Source organism: Oncorhynchus masou, chromosome 15 (genome assembly GCF_036934945.1).
Source record: "Oncorhynchus masou masou isolate Uvic2021 chromosome 15, UVic_Omas_1.1, whole genome shotgun sequence".
Taxonomy (NCBI): Eukaryota; Metazoa; Chordata; class Actinopteri; order Salmoniformes; family Salmonidae; genus Oncorhynchus; species Oncorhynchus masou.
This window is the reverse complement of record NC_088226.1, coordinates 52,397,210-52,417,663: the sequence shown is the minus strand read 5'-3', so window position 1 is coordinate 52,417,663 and position 20,454 is coordinate 52,397,210. Positions and strand designations below refer to the sequence as shown.

The 20,454-nt window shown below is 40.3% G+C and overlaps 1 protein-coding gene across 1 annotated transcript in view; it reads right to left on the bottom strand.

The window, feature by feature from the left end:
* LOC135556428 (leucine-rich repeat-containing protein 7-like) overlaps nt 1-19,820 on the bottom strand; it is a 149,020-nt gene extending 129,200 nt beyond the window's left edge. The window contains exon 1 of the mRNA XM_064989633.1: nt 19,620-19,820. Coding sequence (XP_064845705.1) covers nt 19,620-19,644 — 25 coding nt within the window. The 5' untranslated portion in view covers nt 19,645-19,820. The remainder of the gene's footprint in view (nt 1-19,619) is intronic.
* Nucleotides 19,821-20,454: the final 634 nt, after the last annotated feature.

Below are 20,454 nucleotides of genomic sequence, written 5' to 3'. Positions count from 1 at the left end.
CTAAAAACTAAAAAATGTAAAGAAAGCAATCCAATGTTATTTGTTGCCTAGACTTTACTGCAAATGACACTCAAGTCTTGAGAAAAAAAACAATACACTAATATTGCAGCTAGCCATGACAGCCTTTATAATAGAACACTTGTGACCACACATACACACACACACACACACACACACACACACACACACACACACACACATCTAAATATTGCACATGGGAAGTATAAATAGAATGAAACAAACATTTTTCCTCTATTATAGTGGTCACTATAGACATTGATCAAATGCACAAGACTACATGTGTGCAAAAATAAGTTCACTGAGTAAAAAAATGTTTTAATCCCCCCACACACGTGTTACTGTCAAGTTCAACACAACAAAAACAATATATTTGGTCTACACTACACATTATTACATGGTACACTTTTGCCTGTGGACATCTGTTCTTTGTTGGCATAATTGATCTCTTTCAGGCAGAGAGTATACCTGGCATACCCCTATTTATCCACTGTATTGACAAAGTGAGAAAGAAGGAAAGTGTGTGGTGTTCCTTTCACCTCTATAGTGGCACCCATCTTAAGCCAGGCCCAGCTCCAGCTACACTTGTTTAACAAGCAACGCCTCATTTTCACCTAATTCTCTCATTCTGAAAAAAAATTAAGCACAGAGGGAAAACATTAGTTCACAGATAGTAGTTAACTAGCTAACGAACTAACATTTCACACAGATTGCCAGGGTCCAGTAAGCAACTGACGTGTTATAACTTGGAGGAATGTCAAGGAGTCGTATAACGTTACCAGTTAATACTATAGCGAATTGGTTGGTTACTAATGTTAACTCATCTGACATTAGCTAGATAACGTTAGCTGTCGGACATTATTAGCCAGCTAACTTTCACACCATAAACTCAATTATTTGATCAGTTGGCGAATGTTGCTCAACATTTCCCTGGCTAACTAACGGATAATTCGATCCAGCTAGCAAGATACTTAACAATGCTAACAATACTTGTTCCACCACACTTTCTCCCTCACCTCAAACTTTCCAAATGCCAGTTGTTTTCGGTTACAGTTCATGAAGTACACTTCATCACCTTCTCACCCCCGTCTCCGTGGTCAGGCCTCTCAAGTACCTCTTCGTTATTGTTCAGAGGACGTGCTGCTGTACATTAACTGGCAAACTGCCTTTCCACTCTCTCGCTGTCTTTCCAGAGCGCGCGCTGATGCTGTAACTAGAAAATTGGTTGTCTCTTCTCTCTTCAGTCGCTTGCTGCATTCTGTTGTTATGTGAACAATTTGCTGAGACTTGGATACAGCCAGTATTGTTCCAAACGCACATCACTAGTCATCCAGCAGTCATCACTAGTTATCCAGCAGTCATCACTAGTCATCCAGCAGTCATCCTTTGCTCCGTTCATCTTTCTCTCGATTCTGAATAGTCTCCATGTCCCTGCCGCTGAAAAATATCCCCACAGCATATCCCACTGACGTTCTAAGAACGTTCTAAGAAAGTTGCGTGATGGTCCCAAGGGAATGTTTGATGCAGGACCTTTGTCTATATCCCTGTACCTTCCCAGGACGTAGCTGGGAACTATTTCAGGACTTACTAGTCCTTAGGACTTTGCGTGATGATCCCAGGGAACATTCTCTGGGAGACCTTTATGTAGTTCCCTGTAAGTTAGCAGGACATCACTGAAGACAGGACATTCTCGGGACTTTCATTTTACTAGTCATTAGGACATCGAGTGATGATCCAAAGTGATCTTTCTATAATAATAAATATATGCCATTTGGCAGACACTTTTATCCAAAGAGATTTACAGTCATACATTTGACCTATGGGTGGTCACGGGAATCAAACCCATAACCCTGGCACTTCAATTGCCATGCTACTACCACTCTTCGGGGGTCATAGTGTACTGTAGTTCCCTGTAAGTTCCCAGGATGTCATGAAAGACCATGTCAGGACGTTCTCAGGACTGACATTTTACTAGTCCTTAGGACGTTGTGTGATGGTCACAAGGGAACGTTCTCTAGGGGATCTTTTTCTAGTTCCCGGTTTGTCTCGTGGAGGTTTTAGCTCGTTCTTGGGACATTGTGTCATGGTCCCCAGGATGTTTTTTTTGTTCCCGGTTGGTCCCAAGAATGTCCTGGGGGACGTTTTTAGCATGTTCTTGAGACATTGTGTCATGGTCCCCTGGAGGTTTTGTCTAGTTCCCGGTCTGTCTCAGGGATGTTTTTAGGACGACATTTGGACATTGGTCATGGTCCCCTGGAAGGTTTCTCTAGTTCCCAGTTGGTCCCGGGGACGTCCCTGAGGAGATTTTAGCATGTTCTTGAGACGTTGTGTCATGATCCCCTTGAGGTTTTGTCTAGTTCCCGGATTGGTCCCGGGGATGTCCTGATGACTTCAGGCGACCATTTCGTGACATCCTAATGACACATTCTGCAGTGACGCTCCCCATCCAACCTGACTTGAAAGGATCTGCAGAGAGGAATGGGAGAAACTCCCCAAATACAGGTGTGCTTGTAGCGTCATACACAAGAAGACTTGAGGCTGTAATCGCTGCCAAAGGTGCTTCAACAAAGTACTGAGAAAAGGGCATGAATACTAGTAAATGTGATATTTAATCTTCACTACATTTGGAAAAATGTCAAATAAACCCGTTTTTGCTTTGCCATTTTGGGGTATTGTGTGTAGATGGATAAAAAATATATATATTTCTCATCAATTTTAGAGTAAGGCACTAAGTAAACAGTCAAGGGGTCTGAATACTTTCCGAATGCACAGTAATTCAGAATACTACACCAGGAGTAGGCCTATAATTATGCCACAGAGGATAAATAGCTTTTTTTTTAAATGCCTAGCTGTGGATTGTGTGTAGCCCAATCACAAGGAATACAGTCGGGAATGAGCGGCAAATCTGTCAGTGAACAGCATGCAGCCAAAACAGGCCTTTCGCAATATTTCAAATACAATCACAGGAAAATATATCTCTTAAAGCTACCAAAATATTTTATCAACTTCCAAATAGGCCTATTGAGCAAACAGCATTGGTTTACAAAGTAAAACAAAAGAGAGATAGGCTTTTGGCACTTGAGCGCATCAGCCAGCCCTGCTGAGTGAGCGGCACATCATTGAGTTTATTCAGTGAAACTGGAAAGCTTTTTTAGGACTATAATTTCCTCTTCATATTGTATATGTCTCCACAAACCTAGGCCTAGGCTTTTGGTGGATTCACGACGAGGTTGTTTTAATTGATCTCAGTTTGTCAGTGCCAAAGTAGCCGGTCATTTTGATCATTTTTGCGGTATAAAAAAATGCAGTCATGTAAAATTATGTAGAATTTCATGCACTTTTCCTGGACCCTAGGCTAAAACCCCCCAAATAATCCCCATTTGTGCAACTTCTGCAACCACTTCTACACTACGGCAATATTCCACAATGCAAAAGCGATGATAATTCATGCAAAGCTTTATTATAAAAGGTGATTATTTTTTCATGCGTTCCAGTACCTCAGAGCCCCCCAGGTCACCTCTCTATTGAACTCACTTTTTGTTCCGGCACCTCCCAATTTACAAATGAAGCAATGCCTCTAGCCTACACACATTAGACCATCCTCTGCATCCATTATTACACTCATCCCATTAAGGCCCAACTGTAATGAGTCCTGGGGAACAAGTGACCTTCCCATACAGAACACATTTTACTCTCACACAACTGCTGCATTTCAGAATTTCTCCATTGATGCATTATTCTGGGAAAGACTCCCCTCGCCTTTGCTAGCACCAATTTAATTTCTTTGTAGTCTGTGCCAGCCAATTTCTCTGCAATGCTCTCCATCTCCATCTCATGTGCTCATTTATGAGCTACACCCAACCCCGATAAACTACAGTACAGATTTTTCCTTTCACTCCTGCTCACAACACATTTTACCACCTCCCCCTCTCGATATACACCAGTATGTACTTTGGCCAACCTCAAGCACCTTTTCCAACACAACATCAATTTGGGGACTAATAAAGAATTTAGCATCAGTACAAGAAGCATTTAACTGTGCTAAACAACCACTTTAAATATGAAATAACAAATAAGCCGTGTTCATCAAACCTCGTCTCAGTAAATGCAGAGAGGAGAGAAAGGGAGAGATTTCTCATTTTCACAGATATTACAGTACATACATTCAGAAAGTAGTCAGACCCCTCAACTTCTTCCTCATTTTGTTACGTTAGTCATATTCTAAAATTGATTAAATAGTTTCTTTTCCAGATCAATCTACACACAACAGCCTATGACGAAATTTTAGCACATTTATTACAAATTAAAAACTGAAATATTGCATTTACATAAGTATTCAGACCTCTTACTCAGTACTTTGTTGAAGCACCTTTGGCAGCTATTACAGCCTCGAGTCTTCTTGGGTATGACGCTACGAGCTTGGCAAACCTGAATTTGGGGAGTTTCTCCCATTCTTCTCTGCAGATCCTCTCAAGCTCTGTCAGGTTGATCAATGGATGATCAATGGAAAGAGGATGAACCTGAGCTCAATTTTGTGTCTCATAGCAAAGGGTCTGAATACTTATGTAAATAAGGTATTTGTCAGGCGGTGAGTGTAGCTGGTGCATGAAGTCAGGCGCAGGAGAGCAGAGATGAGTGAATGCACTTTACTTAAGAAATAGCACAAAGTAACAATACCAATGTGCCAACAATAACAGTTGCCACAAAGCACAGGTGAAAATAGCACCTGGGAAAAAAACAGCCTGAAACGTACTGACCTGAATAACAAACACTCACACACAAAGACATGGGGGAAACAGAGGGTTAAATACATGACCAGTAATAGGGAAATGAAAACCAGGTGTGTGGAAAACATAGACAAAACCAATGGAAAATTAAAAGTGGATCGGTGACGTCGACCGCCGAGCGAAGCCCGAACAAGGAGAGGAACCAACTTCGGTGGAAGTCGTGACAGTATTTCAGTATTTTGATAATTTATTTTATTTGACCTGTTTTCACTTTGCAAATAGGGGGTATTGTGTGTAGATTAATGAGGAAAACAATTTATTGAATCAATTTTAGAATAAGGCTGTAACCTAACAAAATGTGGAAAAAGTCAAGGGGTCTGAATATTTTCCAAATGCACTGTACACTAAGCCTGTCCCACTTCACATCCCAATCTGCCTGAGAGGGGAACCTTGTGTGTGTGTGTGTGTTGTGAGGAGACGTGAAAGTTGCTTAGAAGTAGCTGAAACAGCCTGCAATCTCATTGAGGCAGCAGTAATCAGGTCCATGTTAGACAACACGGGGCCTGACACCAGACTGCCTCTGTACCACAGAGTAGTCCAGGCCTGATAAGCAGCACAACAGTAACTAGTGCTTGTGGCTTCAGAACATATCATCAACAAGACTATGTAAATATCTTTTACCACTACAGTGATCTCCGCCGGTGTTATAGATGGCTGCAACAAACAACGCTGATACACTTGGACTGAGTTGCTGCCCAGCAGCAGTCAAGAGGAAATAATTAATACAGGGCCTTTAATAACATCAAAACAAAAACTTAAAAGCCCCACTTAGAAATAATTAAATGAATAATGTTGTTTATCGATGACTTTCCAGTGCATAGCTAATGTAGTAGATATGCTGCCTGAGCATGCAGGCTCTCACATGATACCTCATTCTCCTGAGTGGCCTCAAACCACTTTCAGAGATAATCCAAAGCAAGTTTAAAAATGGAGGAGGAGAAGAAGAGAGCTGGATGCAACGGAGAGCATTCTGCTCTCTTCTTCTCCTCCTCGCACAAGCTTCACCCTGAGAGTGACTGGTGATCTACAACACTGATTCTGGTGATCAAAATCCTGTTACACTTAAATCAGTGAAGTTCTCCACTGACACCTCCATGATTTGGAACTGACAGAGGAGAGCTCCTGCTAAATTACGGTCCTTACATCACCATACACAACAGGACGAATGATGAAAATATTTCTAATACACTGGAACAAAGCACATGTTTTATTTTTTGTTTTTCATTAGAAAGTAGTGATTTCATGCTGACGTGAGTGAACCGAAAGAGAGGAAAGGCTGGTCAACAGTGTGCATTAGAAAGCAGGCTGGGGAACGAGGCATTGCAAATAATCAACCTGTATTGTCTTATTGGGATTCCAGTGGTGACGCAGCGGGCCATACCATTCAGAACTCTGGGAAAGGAATACAGAAGAAGAACACAGACCCTATCCAGTATGCTTTGATTTCTCATAACAATATTTGCAACAAAAACATGATGTCTAAACTGGTACAGGAAGACAAAAACTAGGAACTGTCAAAAATAATACAAAGCAGTCGCAGGGCTCTCCGATGTCAAGTGAAAACATTGCCAAAATTCCATTGCAAAAAAAAGAAGCTCGCTCTACCTTAGGTGTCACCTAATGGACTGGCCTGAAATCACTCTGACAGCAACAATGTGCAAAGAATAGGATTTTAGAAAACCAAAACGAGCAATTCATGAACCCCTGTCCTTGATACTATAAAAGCTACAAGGTTAAGCACTGAGAATGAAAAATCCTTTACTATATTCCATAAAACTATTATGAGCAGCAGCAGGCCATGCAAGAATTTATAACATATATTATATATATCTCAGATTTGACTTTGACCTACTTCAGAATTATATGCAGTGCAATATAATGGTATGAAGCTAAATGCAAAGACTGATACAAAGATAGAGAAGACTGCTTTACAGAAGATGCAAACAATGCACATCATCATTCCCAGAATGACTATGATGACGTTCACTGGTGCTCACCCAGCGGTCAACATTTAGAATGGGACATCATAATAACATGAAATTCTTTTTGTTTGTTGGGTAATATGGTGTATCCCCTCCCCTTCCCTGTTATGCTGATTGCATTGGTACCAATCAACGCTGTTGGTGGAACCGATCACACAACCCTGAGATATCAAAATGGTATTATTTATTTCAACATTACTGGAAGACTGTGCAACACACATAACACGTCATGGGCAAGGTAGATTTTGTGGGTTTTTAGACCCTTATGTACAGTTGAAGTCGGAAGTTCACACTGATGTTAGAGTCATTAAAACTCGTTTCCAACCACTCCACAAATTTCTTGTTAACAAACTATAGTTTTGGCAAGCCGGTTAGGACATCGACTTTGTGCATGACAAGTCATTTTTCCAACAACAAACTGACTGTGCCTTTAAACCGCTTGGAAAATTCCAGAAATGCAAATCAATCCCAGAACAACAGCAAAGGACCTTGTGAAGATGCTGGACGAAATAGGTACAAAAGTATCTATATCCACAGTAAAACGAGTCCTATATTGACATAACCTGAAAGGCCGCTCAGCAAGGAAGAAGCCACTGCTCCAAAACCACCATACAAAAGCCAGACTATGGTTTGCAACTGCACATGGGGACAAAGATTGTACTTTTTGGAGAAATGTCCTCTGGTCTGATGAAACAAAAATAGAACTGTTTGGCCATAATGACCATTGTTAGGTTTGGAGGAAAAAGGGGGAGGCTTGCAAGCCGAAGAACACCAACCGAACCGTGAAGCACGGGGGTGGCAGCATCATGTTGTTGGGGTGCTTTACAAAACAGATGGCATCATAAGGTAGGAAAGGAATGTGGATATATTGAAGCAACATCTCAAGACATCAGTCAGGAAGTTAAAGCTTGGTCGCAAATGGGTCTTCCAAATGGACAATGACCCCAAGCATACCTCCAAAGTTGTGGCAAAATGGCTTAAGGACAACAAGGGCAAGGTATTGGAGTGGCCATCACAAAGCCCTGACCTCAATCCTATAGAAAATTTGTGGGCAGAACTGAAAAAGCGTGTGTGTGCAAGGAGGCCTACAAACCTGACTCAGTTACTCCAGCTTTGTCAAGAGGAATGGGCCAAAATTCATCCAACTTATTGTGGGAAGCTTGTGCAAGGATACCTGAAACGTTTGACCCAAGTTAAACAATTTAAAAGGCAATGCTACCAAATACTAATTGAGTGTATCTAAACTTCTGACCCACTGGGAATGTGATGAAAGAAATAAAAGCTGAAATAAATCAATCACTCTCCTATTATTCTGACATTTCACATTCTTAAAATGAAGTGGGAATCCTAACTGACCTAAGGCAGGGAATTTTTACTAGGATTAAAATGTCAGGAATTGTGAAAAACTGAGTTGAAATGTAATTGGCTAAGGTGTATGTAAACGTCTAACTTCAACTGTTGGTGTCATAACCAGCCATAAAATAACTCAATATGTCACAACAGGTCTAAATATGTGTCATGACAGTGTTATGACCATATTTTCTGCCCAACAGGTTTCTATTGGGCACAAAATGATCTGAAACACAACCGAAAAGTACAGCAAATGCATCCAACAAATTTGTAGTCACAAGCTTGATGTAGTCACAAGCTTGATGCGTGCTATGAATATGGGACCAAATATTTAACTTTTTACTCCACATATAAGTGAATTTGTCCCAAAAGTTGATCCCCTAAAATGGACTCTGTACAGAAAGTGCTGTAATTTCTAAACGGTTCACTCGACCGTCTGGACTTTAACCTCATAGTCACTCTATAATTTCAAATCCAAAGTGCTGGAGTACAGAGCCAAAAAAACAATTGTCACTGTCCCAATACTTTTGGAGCTTACTGTACAGTAGCTCCACTGTTTATAGCAGCAGTATGGACTCAAGTGCTGCACCTCTCAAATAACATCATTTAAAAAATGAAATCCAATGGGAGAGTCAGGTGTAATGACAGGTCAAAGGAATGAGCTCCATTCAATAGCGGTTACCGTCGCGTCATCAAACAATCTAAAACAGAACACGTTTCCTCAGCAGAAAAGGACCTCTTTCGATAGACTGATACCTACAGTTTAAGTGGATCAAAGCTCTATGGACTCGGTCTAGATTCAGAACTGTGAGTTGTTCTGAGAGCAGGAAGGAGTTACCAGGGAGAACAATCTCTGGAAAGTTATAGGAAACCTTGTAAAACTTGTCCAATACCATATCTTTAGTTCCTCCATTATTTTTCTTAATATAGCGCTGATTAAACAGGGTATTATGAAGTAATCCACCCTATCTAATATCTCATTTGAGCACTGGTGAATTAGGCACAACTCAAAACATTTGTCAAATCTTACAATGTCAAAGGTCCATATTTGTTATTGTTACTACAAAAAGAGATGAGTGACTGATTGGACTAATGAGCCAAATCTGTGTTCAAATCCTGCTAGTGCTCTGAAGCAATGTATTTCTCTTCCTTTTCATCTCAAAAGTTTTATTACAGAGTGTTGTGCCATTCCCTCAGGCCTGAGCAGAGCATGACATCTCCATCCTGATAGGGCCCTGCAGAGAGAGGGTAAGAATGGTTTAAGGTGCCCTGTAATCTGGGAGAATAGTGGAATTACAACGCAGCAATGTAAAGCATTCTCTGAATTGAACCGTCTGGTCAGCAGTCTTCAGATCCTCCCTCTCTAAGGACCACTAATGCCACCCACAACACCCATCAACCAGCCGTAGAACCACTAACCAGAAGCATGTGAGGTTATTACAACCCCAGAGCTCATTGTTGAAGGCCATTGGCCATGATTCATGTGGAAATTGCATCACAGTTGCATCTTATCAAATCAATCAAATGTATTTATAAAGCCCTTTTCACATCAGCCGATGTCAAAGTGCTGTACAGAAACCCAGCCTAAAACATCAAACAGCAAGCGATGCAAATTACATGTAGTAGCTAGAGTCATACTCCTAATGTAGGTGGTATATTCATGCACTTGACAGAATGTAGGTTGAATTAACCTCTACTTTCTATTGAAGTCCTCACTTCCTCCTTGACGACAACCTTGGCCATGTATACATTTTTCATACTTGTGAAAGTACTGCTTTGCTATAAAGACCCCAACCATGATGGTTATTCACATACTACTGGATAAATCCACAGTTCTGTGTGTCACCCTCACACATGCAGTGAGGTGAGAGAAAAAGGAGCAGAATATACATACAGCACCAGTCAAAAGTTGACACACTTACTCATTCAAGGGTTGTTCTTTATTTTTACTATTTTCTACATTGTACAATAATAGCAGTGAGAAAATGAGGAAATATTCTGCTTCGTTTTCCCTCTCACCTCACTGAGGGTGCACACACACTATATGACAAAAAGTATGTGGACACCTGCTCGTCGAACGTCTCATTCCGAAATGTTGGGTGAAGGATTGCTACTTTGAAGGACCTCAAATATTTGTTTAACACTTTTTTGGTTACTACATGATTCCATATATGTTATTTCATAGTTTATGTCTTCACCATTATGCTACAATGTAGAAAATAGTTGTTTTTTTAAACAACAAAAAACAACAACCCTGGAACAAGTAGGTGCGTCCAAACTTTTGACTGGTAGTGTAGATAACACCCACACTCATTCATACTAACGCACGCACACATACACTCACATACAGTGCATTTCGGAAAGTAGTCAGACCCCTGGACCTTTTGTCATTATGGGTGCATTGTGTGTAGATTGATGAGAAAAAAAAACAATTTAATCAACTAGAATAAGGCTTTAACGTAACAAAATGTAGAAAAGGGGAAGGAACACTTTCCCGAATGCACTGTATGCTGCTGCTACTCTGTTTTTCATATATACTGATGCCTACTCACATTTCCCTTGTTTTTTATATTTATACTGATTACTGCATTGTTGGGGAAGAGCAAGCAAAAATTACAATTCACTGTACTTGTGCACGTGACAATAAAAACATTCAACTTGATGTGCACTTAATGACACGTGATTCAAACGGTAGATATTCTTGATGTAAAATGTTTTATTGATATAGAAAATTAAATGCCCCTGTAAGAAAAGAGTAAACCGGCACTTTTACAACCATTGGGAGATTCTGGACATAGTGACAAACAGAAATTATATCAGTAGATGTTTATTACCCTCCAAACATTCTACATCCAACTTACAGAAGCAACAGTTCCTAAATCCAAGGTATTAACAGCATATTAAGAGAATATGTGAATCATCCAAGTGTGTCTGCATGCAAGAGTTTGTATTAGTGTTTTATAATGAAGCACCTTTTCAATAAATATGACAGGCTGATGTTTAGCCAACAAGGTCAAATCATTTGTTTTTACCCCACATAAATATTTTTTTAATTAAATCTTTTCATTTTCACAGATGCTCTTATCCAGAGCAACTTACTGTAGTGAGTGCATACATTTTCATACTGGTCCCTCATGGGAATCAAACCCACAACCCTGGTGTTGCAAGTGCCAGGCTCTACCAACTGAGCTACATGGGACCAGAGGATCAGATATTTAATAACAAACATACTCCATCAAAACGACAAAGAAGCCATGAAAATCATGCAAAGTTATGGTTTGTACAGAGTGTAAAAGGCGTTGTATGGTCAATCAGAGGACTGCAATGGCCGTGCAGCATTTACGATGATACGGCCTCTGCAGAAATCAGGACATTCATACATACATCTTACGCATCGTGGAGCAGAGCTGTTGAGCAGAGCTGTTGTCAAGGAATTGAGTTTGTGTTTATGCAGGACCTCCCGCACCCACCTACCGTCAAACAATCATGTCAATGCGGAGCTATAAGGAGCCCTCCACACGGTTACAACATTTGGGAGGCACACAGAGATGCAGTACGGAGCTCAATTTGGCCTCAGCAATTGCATCACACCCTCCATACAGAGCCTCCGGCCACATTTTCGGCTCAAGCACAAATTGGATTTTATCCAAGATAATTGTGTTCAGTTCATCATACCTATTCTTTACTTTGAAAAAAAAAGAGTGAACAGCTGGTAATAAAGGTTAATGAAACATGCAGAATGGGATGTGTTTCAATTGTGAGCTCTGACAATTAATGCATGAGCTCATTCCTTTTGTGACATGTGCAGGTCATTTTCTATGAACCTATATCAGCAGGAATGAAATTAGGTATATACCTATCTAAAATTGGACGATTTAGAACCGAATTGGTTTTTAATGCAGTATTGGAATGAGTTCTTCAAAATAAGTTAACATGAGCCTGAAACTGAAGCTAGCTGGCTAACTAGCACAATTGATTCTCAGGAGCACATCAGTCTCACTACACCTTCGGGAGTGCAAAAGGAGATAGGATTCACTTTAGGTACAACAGGGTAGTGTACAGTACAGCCTTACCTACTACAGTAAGCATTCATGTAGGGTTAAAACACATTGTGAACTCAATAGCATCAGTTGACTGCAGCTGTTTGGGTCTTCAGGCACATGATGAGTAGACATAATATAATGATTGACTGTGTTGCTGTCCTGAGATCTACCTCAGAGGCTATTATCTGCCATCCTCATCTCCCTTTTGCCCTCTAGCCATGCCTGGCCAATGGCAACCCTGCTGAGACACAAATCAAAGCTGACTGCTGCTTGCCCTGTCTGTCCACTCAGACTACACACTTCTGTCAGCTGCCTGTTAGCACATGGTTAGCTACTCTTTATACATTCAGCATAAATGTACAACATACTGTACATTAGTCTTGCTTGGCCAGACTTACAGAACAAAGAGGCCAGGTCTAATTTGCAGACAAGATGTGCATTGATCAAATTGGATGATTCTTAAAATGCAACTTCAGACTTTGTCAGCTTAACAAGTTGCTATGGGTCTTCCTAGGATAGCAGTGGCCCTTCAGATTCAGAATATAAAAACACAGAGAGATAGGAGTTTTTATTACTCGTCATCTCCAGTCAATTTCCGTAATTTCTATAGTTGAGATAATGGAACCCAAAAGGAAGGAATACTTTTACTCGCTAATGTGGGAACTCATACTAGAATAAAAAAGCCAGTAGATTCATACAAAAACCACTGTCCTTTCAGACAGGCAGAATAAGGCACAGAGCCAGGATGAACCCATGGAAATACAAGCCAGCCAAAGCCTACCATTTCTAATTTTGCACTTCATATACTGGATCAATAGTTGAGAATTATTGGAAAGGAGAATGGGCAAAAGCAAACTCCTCAAGTGATACAGTCCATGTTGCTTCATGGTGCCATAATTATTAGGAGTAATAGGCTAGGTTGTCACAAAACATCAGGTTTCTTGTTTTCAAGCCTGAGGGGAAAAGTGATCTGTTTGTTTCTGTCCAGAAATAATGTAAAGGGTTAGTCCATTCTTTCTACACTACTGTTCTTCATGGCCGAGGTCCAGGTAATGCAATGCCACATAATCATAGAGCGGTGGGACCTTACACAGGCAGTGCATTTAATACTGCTCAATGCAGCAGTTTGCCTCTCTCAATTCAATTCAATTTAAGGACTTTATTGGCATGGGAAACACATGTTAACATTGCCAAAGCAAGTGAAGTAGATAATAAACAAAAGTGAAATAAACAATAACAATTGACAGTAAACATTACACTCACAGAAGGTCCCAAAAAAATAGAGACATTTAAAATGTCATTATGTCTATATACAGTGTTGTAACGATGTGCAAATAGTTCAAGTACAAAAGGAAAAATAAATCAACTTAAATATGGGTTGTATTTACAATGGTGTTTGTTTCTTCACTGGTTGCCATTTTCTTGTGGCAACAGGTCACAAATCTTGCTGCTGTGATAGCACACTGCTATTTCACCCAGTAGATATCAGAGTTCAAAATTGGGTTTGTTTTCAAATTCTTTGTGGATCTGTGTAATCTAAGGGAAATATGTGTCTCTAATATGGTCATACACACCTCATTTTGTGGGCAGTGTGAACATAGCCTGTCTTCTATTGAGAGCCAGGTCTGCATACATTGACCTTTCTCAAGAGCAAGGCTATGCTCACTGAGTCTTTACATAGTCAAAGCTTTCCTTAAGTTTGGGTCAGTCACAGTGGTCAGGTATTCTGCCACTGTGTACTCTCTGTTTAGGGCCAATTAGCAATCTAGTTTGCTCTGTTTTTATGATAATTCTTTCCAATGTGTCAAGTAATTATGTTTTTGTTTTCTCATGATTTGGTTGGGTCTAATTGTGTTGCTGTCCTGGGGCTCTATGAGGTCTGTTTGTGAACAGAGCCCCAGGACCAGCTTGCTTAGGGGACTCTTCTCCAGGTTCTCTCTGTGTAGGTGATGGCTTTGTTATGGAATGTTTGGGAATCTCTTCATTTTAGGTGGTTGTAGAATTTAACAGCTCTTTCTGAATGTTGATCATTAGCGGGTATCGGTCTAATTCAGCCCTGCATGCATTATTTGGTGTTTTACGTTGTACACGGAGGATACTTTTTGCAGAATTCTGCATGCAGAGTCTCAATTTGGTGTTTTTCCCATTTTGTAAATTCTTGGTTGGTGATTCAAGTATTTTTAGCCAGATCCTAATTGGTATGTCGAATTGTATGTTCCTTTTGATGGTATAGAAGGCCCTTCTTGCCTTGTCTCTCAGTTCGTTCACAGCTTTGTTGAAGTTACCTGCGGCGCTGATGTTTAGGCAGTATAGTTGTGTGTGTGCTCTAGGGCAACGGTGTCTCTCTCTCTCTTTCTGCCGCTCTCCTTACCACACACTGCATATGAATGAATACAATTAGACATGGCCGACTGGCACCCTGATCCCCAATGCAGGCTGGTAGGGATATTTACCACATTCACAACAGCTCTTTACCACTAAGCAAAATTAATTGAGATTATGCTGTGAGAAATGTGCAGTGCTTCTGCAGTCAGCACAGGTGGCAAAGGAATACAGATTGTAATCGCTGGCTCTCTTTTCTTATCCACTCTGAGTTATCCATTGAGTTTTACAGATTAGACTCAACACACCTTAAAACTACTCAGCAGGAGGAAACAATATCCTAGAAGGCTTTAACAGGGGGTGTTTATAGTGGATAAAGGAAGTTAAATGGTAGAATATGGCCCAATGCTTGTAAACCCATGAAGAGCATTTTGTGACTTGCCCGACAGTAAAACTTACCACCCTTGGTGACTAATATCTAAATGCCTCCATATCATTTAATGCAATGAAGTGAACAACTGTCAGGCAGGCAGTAATAAATTAAAACAGAGGAGCTATTCCCCTCAATGTGTACACTCTGACATTGGAAAAGAGGCAGTCAATTTATTCAAGTCATTACAGTATATTGCCCTCTCAATCAGTATCTTTTCATTGAAATGTCTAATAAAACACAGCCTACTGTACAGATGTAGGATCTAATTTTGAGCCAGTTTGATACGTCAGGAAAATAATCCTGCAGCAACAGGACATCTGAATTGTTATATGGATTATAATTAATGGATATTTTTTGTAGAGGTTGATACATTATACGTTAGGGCAAATACAGTCTGATATTTTAAAGTAGAATTTACAAACTTCTGAAGCCTTTTTAAACTTAGAATACACTACAAGTTTGCATTTCCTGCCAAACAGAAACATTCTCATCAACAAAAGAGTGATCAAATTAAGATCCTACATCTGTATATTGCGAGTAGAAAGACAGACATTACAGCAACTTATGTTGCTTAGTTACAAGACAAACTACAGATGATTAAATGCTACTAGCAATAGAAACCCCAACCCTATCAAAACTGGATAATAATAACACAGATGCCTCATCTTGAACTTGATGGTGACACTTAAATCATCAGAAGGACAGATATTAGCGCAAGCTTATTGCTATGTCCTCTGTTATATCTGCAATGCAATAGTTATACCCCACTGGTAAACCACTCCATGCTAGAGACAGACACAGGAAGCTTTATTTCCAGAGAGCATCTGATGAGCTCAACATTGGGTTATAGGAGATAAGGATTTGACCTGGATTCTGCAATGCCTCGTCTCCAAGCCAACAGTGGGGTTCCCTTGGCAACTCAAAGCAGACACACCATAAGGTAATTAAGAAGGAATAGCATGTTTGACAGATTCTGAAATTTGTCTTTAAGAGGCAGTGGGAGTGGCAGAACACACACCGATTTGGACATATTACGTGACACTTTCTGGTAATATGTTGTGGTTGAGGCGGCTGTCCAGACAGGGGCCGGGTGGATGGGTAGATGGTAGATGAGCTGCCCTTGGCGACAGGCCCCATGGCTCTCCCAGAGCGGCTGGCAGGGATCCAGGGGAATCAGGCTTGCCTGTCCTGCCTGGCTCCTCTCCTCTCTGCTACTGAAGAGAGGCCCCATTAATCTCCTGCCAGCGCCAGGGCCCATCATACAAACATCACTCCCCTTACACTGTCACTCGCAAATGTTGTGCTGCAGTCAGGCCTGATCCATTCCAATGGCAGTGCTTATGGGAGACACCACCATCGCCGCCACACCGAATCTCCTCCGTGCAATCCCACGGCAGGCCCGGGAGAGTAAAGTCTCCTGCCCATATGACTAACAATCAAACCACTCTCCACTTTAAGCTGGCCGCTCCCATCAGTGAACAGAAAATCAACTGCGGTGTAGATACCACGCCAATTTTGACAACTGACTCCTATTAGCATCTATCAAGGTAAAAATAGAGAGTGAAGATGAACTGAGAATAGATACTGTAGGATAAAATAGGTCCAAGCCTGTAACTGTATTCTCTCTGTAATATTGATTTCCTCTTCAGTTTTGACTCCAGAGATGCATTTGTTGCCCTGGTATCTTGCTTCAGCAATGAACACACAGACTGGTGGGGAGGAGGGAAGTAAAATATCTGAGAAGAATACTGTTAGTAGAAATATAATGTATTTTTATGCAAAATGAAATGGCTGACATTTTCAGTGTGGCAGATGGAATTGCCAGTGAAATATTATGAATAAGATACTGCATGTAAGGAAGCACAGACAGCAGCTGCCCATGACCATGGACAGATGCCACACCAAAGAACACCTTTTCCACTGTGTTCATATCTTTTCATATTTTTCTCTAAACTTCAGAACTATATTTAGACTTGTAAAATATGAAAAGATGGTAATTAATTTGTCATTAGCAGTTGTTAAACTAACAGCAACTCTACAAATGTACAATTCATTAACACACAAAAATAAAACGCATTTATGTTAATTGTGAAACCCACATATAGGGTTATGGCCGGGGGCTTAACCAAGTTGAAGATAATTTGATTATTTCCACTTCCACTGCAGTTGTTTTAAGAGCACTAAAGTGTAATTACGAAAGGTTGAGATATATTAAAACCCCTAAAAGTCTAAGCACTTGGGATGGGGTGTGGGGGGGGGGGGTTCTACTAAGCTAACATATGGAATTGTTTTAAGATGGTCATACCATGGATGATTTAGCCATTTGAGTTAGAATTTTAGGAGGTATAAAATATATACAAATATTTGATAAATCATTGAATTTGGCCTGTACTGCTATAGCCCATAGAAACACATTCATAAATGGAAAAACAGACATTCCTTATGATTTAATTTGTGACTACGGTTTTGAAGTGACTGTCCCATATCTAGGAGATATAAGGAAGCTCAGGAATTTATTTTATTTTATTTTTTACAGATATTTAACTCCTTTTTTGGGAGGGCACAAAACTACTTCCAGTACCGGGTTACCTTCAGACGAGTCCCGTGACACAGGGGGTTGTAGAACCAATTGGAGACCACCATTGCGTTTGTGAGAGTCCCCCCTTTCCATAATAAGGTCATATTAGACAGAAGTTGGCTCATCGGCTGTACCGACTTCAGAAAAGTCCCATGGGGCACAGAGAACACCATCGTGTTCGTGAGAGCCTCATCTTTCCATAGTTTGTAGGCCAAACCGTTCGGACGCTACAGTGCGGATGGCCGACATAGGTGGATGCGGTTAATTGAGACGAAGCCCATGAGAGATATCTCTAGCTTAAACAGGCAGATTTTTATGGGGATTTTTATATTATGTTAATTAGACTGATGCACGGGTGCGTTAATCAACTCTTAACGGGAAAGACCTGTTGTCAACTTTGAATGGCTAGCTAACTTTAATAGTACAGCCTGGAGCAGTTAGCTGCTGCCTCTCTGCCACAGTGAAGTGACTATTAACTGGCAGGTTGAGCTTTCATCTGCTCCCTTCAAAGGCCCAAAATGTGAACAGTACTGCTTACTAATGAGAATGGAAGACAGCTTTTCAACCAGTAGCAGCAAAAATATGAACCAAATGAAAAATTAAACACCTTGGTCAAACATATGCAAAAAGGAAGCTGTCAATGGCAAATTAAGCTGTATCCTTGACTGGACCTCTAAAACAGATACATTCCCATAAATTGCAACATGATTTAGACACAAGCTAACCTGCATCATGTCAATGAATTATCAGTTCGAGTGACCTAATTACACCACTCATAAAACAGCAGGCAATTCATGACCTTCTCAATAATTGATCAATTTAAGAAACAGTTGATTGGATTGAGATTGCTTTCTTTTGGGGAGGGGGAGATTATATATATATATATATATGTGAAAAATAGTACTTTTTATGAATATTGCTAGCTAAAACAGAATACCATCATGGATACCATTTTTATGTATCTGTGTCCCATATGAAGAAAATTAGAGGTAGTTTCACGAGCCAATGCTAACTAGCATTATAGCAATGACTTGAAGGATACAGGATCAGTTAGCATGCTAGCTCTTCCAGTTCATACATCTCTAGTGAAGTAGATAAATGGCTTCATTTTTTAGATTTTTTTATAGAACATTTTCGGGATTGAAAAACCATTTCAGTGACAACTTAAACAACCAAAACCATATTTGAGAACTAACAATCAAATAAAAAGCTTGAAAGTCAGGGATAATTGAAAATTCCATAAACTGGGCATTCAGGACCCATGCACATTGATGTTATAATGTTTGAGCAGAGGAAGACAGCATTAACCATGGCAAAATGCATATCATTGCTGGAAATTAGCTTCAAATCTGCAAAATGTTCTCTCAGCTCAATGGAGAATTATTCATTCAATTGCAGAAAATGTACTTTTTAGAGGCAACATTTTCTCTCCTCCGCCATGATACCTTCACCTTCGTAGCTAATAGGCTATGTTAGTTTTCACTTCCTCTTCCAATGGACTATTCATTTTAAAATCTATTCATTTTGAAATAGTTTACTTCTACTTGCAATTCAAATTCACCTGATGATAAGACAACACAGGTTTGCCTGGGCGGGGGTCCCTGCCTGGGTGGGGGTCACTGCCTGGGCAAGAAAAGTTTAAAAAAAACTGTTCTAAGATGAGCAGGGTTCACCTTGAATATCTCTGATACCAGAGGCACAATTATGTCAATAATGTATATCAGGGACAAGTAGCAAGCTTAATGTCACCTATACTGTAGGTTAACAAAAAACGAATAATGGGTATATTTAATTCTAATATAAATACAACCAAGTCTTTATCAAACTTGAGTCCCAACTAAAGGAAATTATGCCTGTTTGTAACATAACATTCTCAATTAAGACACACTACTTCACTTAAATTAATCATATCTGCCTGATGTGAATGCAGATCACTGCCAGCCTATATGTGAAATGTGTACATCATCTTCCAATTTTTTTATCAAATGTTAACATTTGTGATCAATTGAGTGAGCTACAATATTTAATTAATTATGTCATCGCTCACTATACAGTTTCCTACTGATGGCAAGGCTATACAGTATTAACACCACAATTGTCACTTACGTTGTAGATGTGAGTAATTGTCCATTGGATTGTTTTACAGCATTTCTTTGAATCCAATTGTAATTCCAACACTGGGCCGTAGCCTTCTATAGCAGGTCTATGCAAGGGTGAGTAGCCTATTCAATGAGCATCGAACCATGGTCCGGTGTTGGTTTGCCTTCCAGTGGCAAGGAATGAACGGGTCTCTTCCAAGACAGAACAAATGAGCGTCCACATGCTGACCATATACGCTAGACTGTTAACAAATCATACAATTGTATTCCGATTCAAAGAGCAGATTTCAGGAGATGATAGGCTATTGATCACGCTACTACGGGTATGCGCTTTATATCATTGTAAACCGATAGATGACCACTGAGCAATTGATCCCCATACTTTTATCAAAGTGTTCAAGTTCATAATGCAATTCTAATCTTCCTTACGTATAGGCTACAATCCCGTTTAGGCGAGGTGCACATACACCGCAAAAAGAACCGGGCTGAGGCTGATTTGGGTTTGATAAATTACGCTCATTGGGTGATTCCGTCATCGAATTTCGAGGCAAGCACGGGTTAAGTCCTCTGTCCTCGTCGATGTCCTTCTTGGTGAGGTTACTGGAGGACTACTTACGAATGAAATAAAACGAGCGTTTCCTCTCCTTGCATCGATGTGAGAGGAGACGAAACGGGGACGCAAGAGGAGTGGTCTGCGTGCATACGCGCGTGAGTGAAGTGCGCGGCAAGGGAAAAACTGAGTTAGGATAAAACCTGATTAAACCTTTCATAAAACTGGAACTCCACTCCACTTTGACCAATGCTCCACCGCCATCTAGAATCGCTAGAGCCTGCCATATACT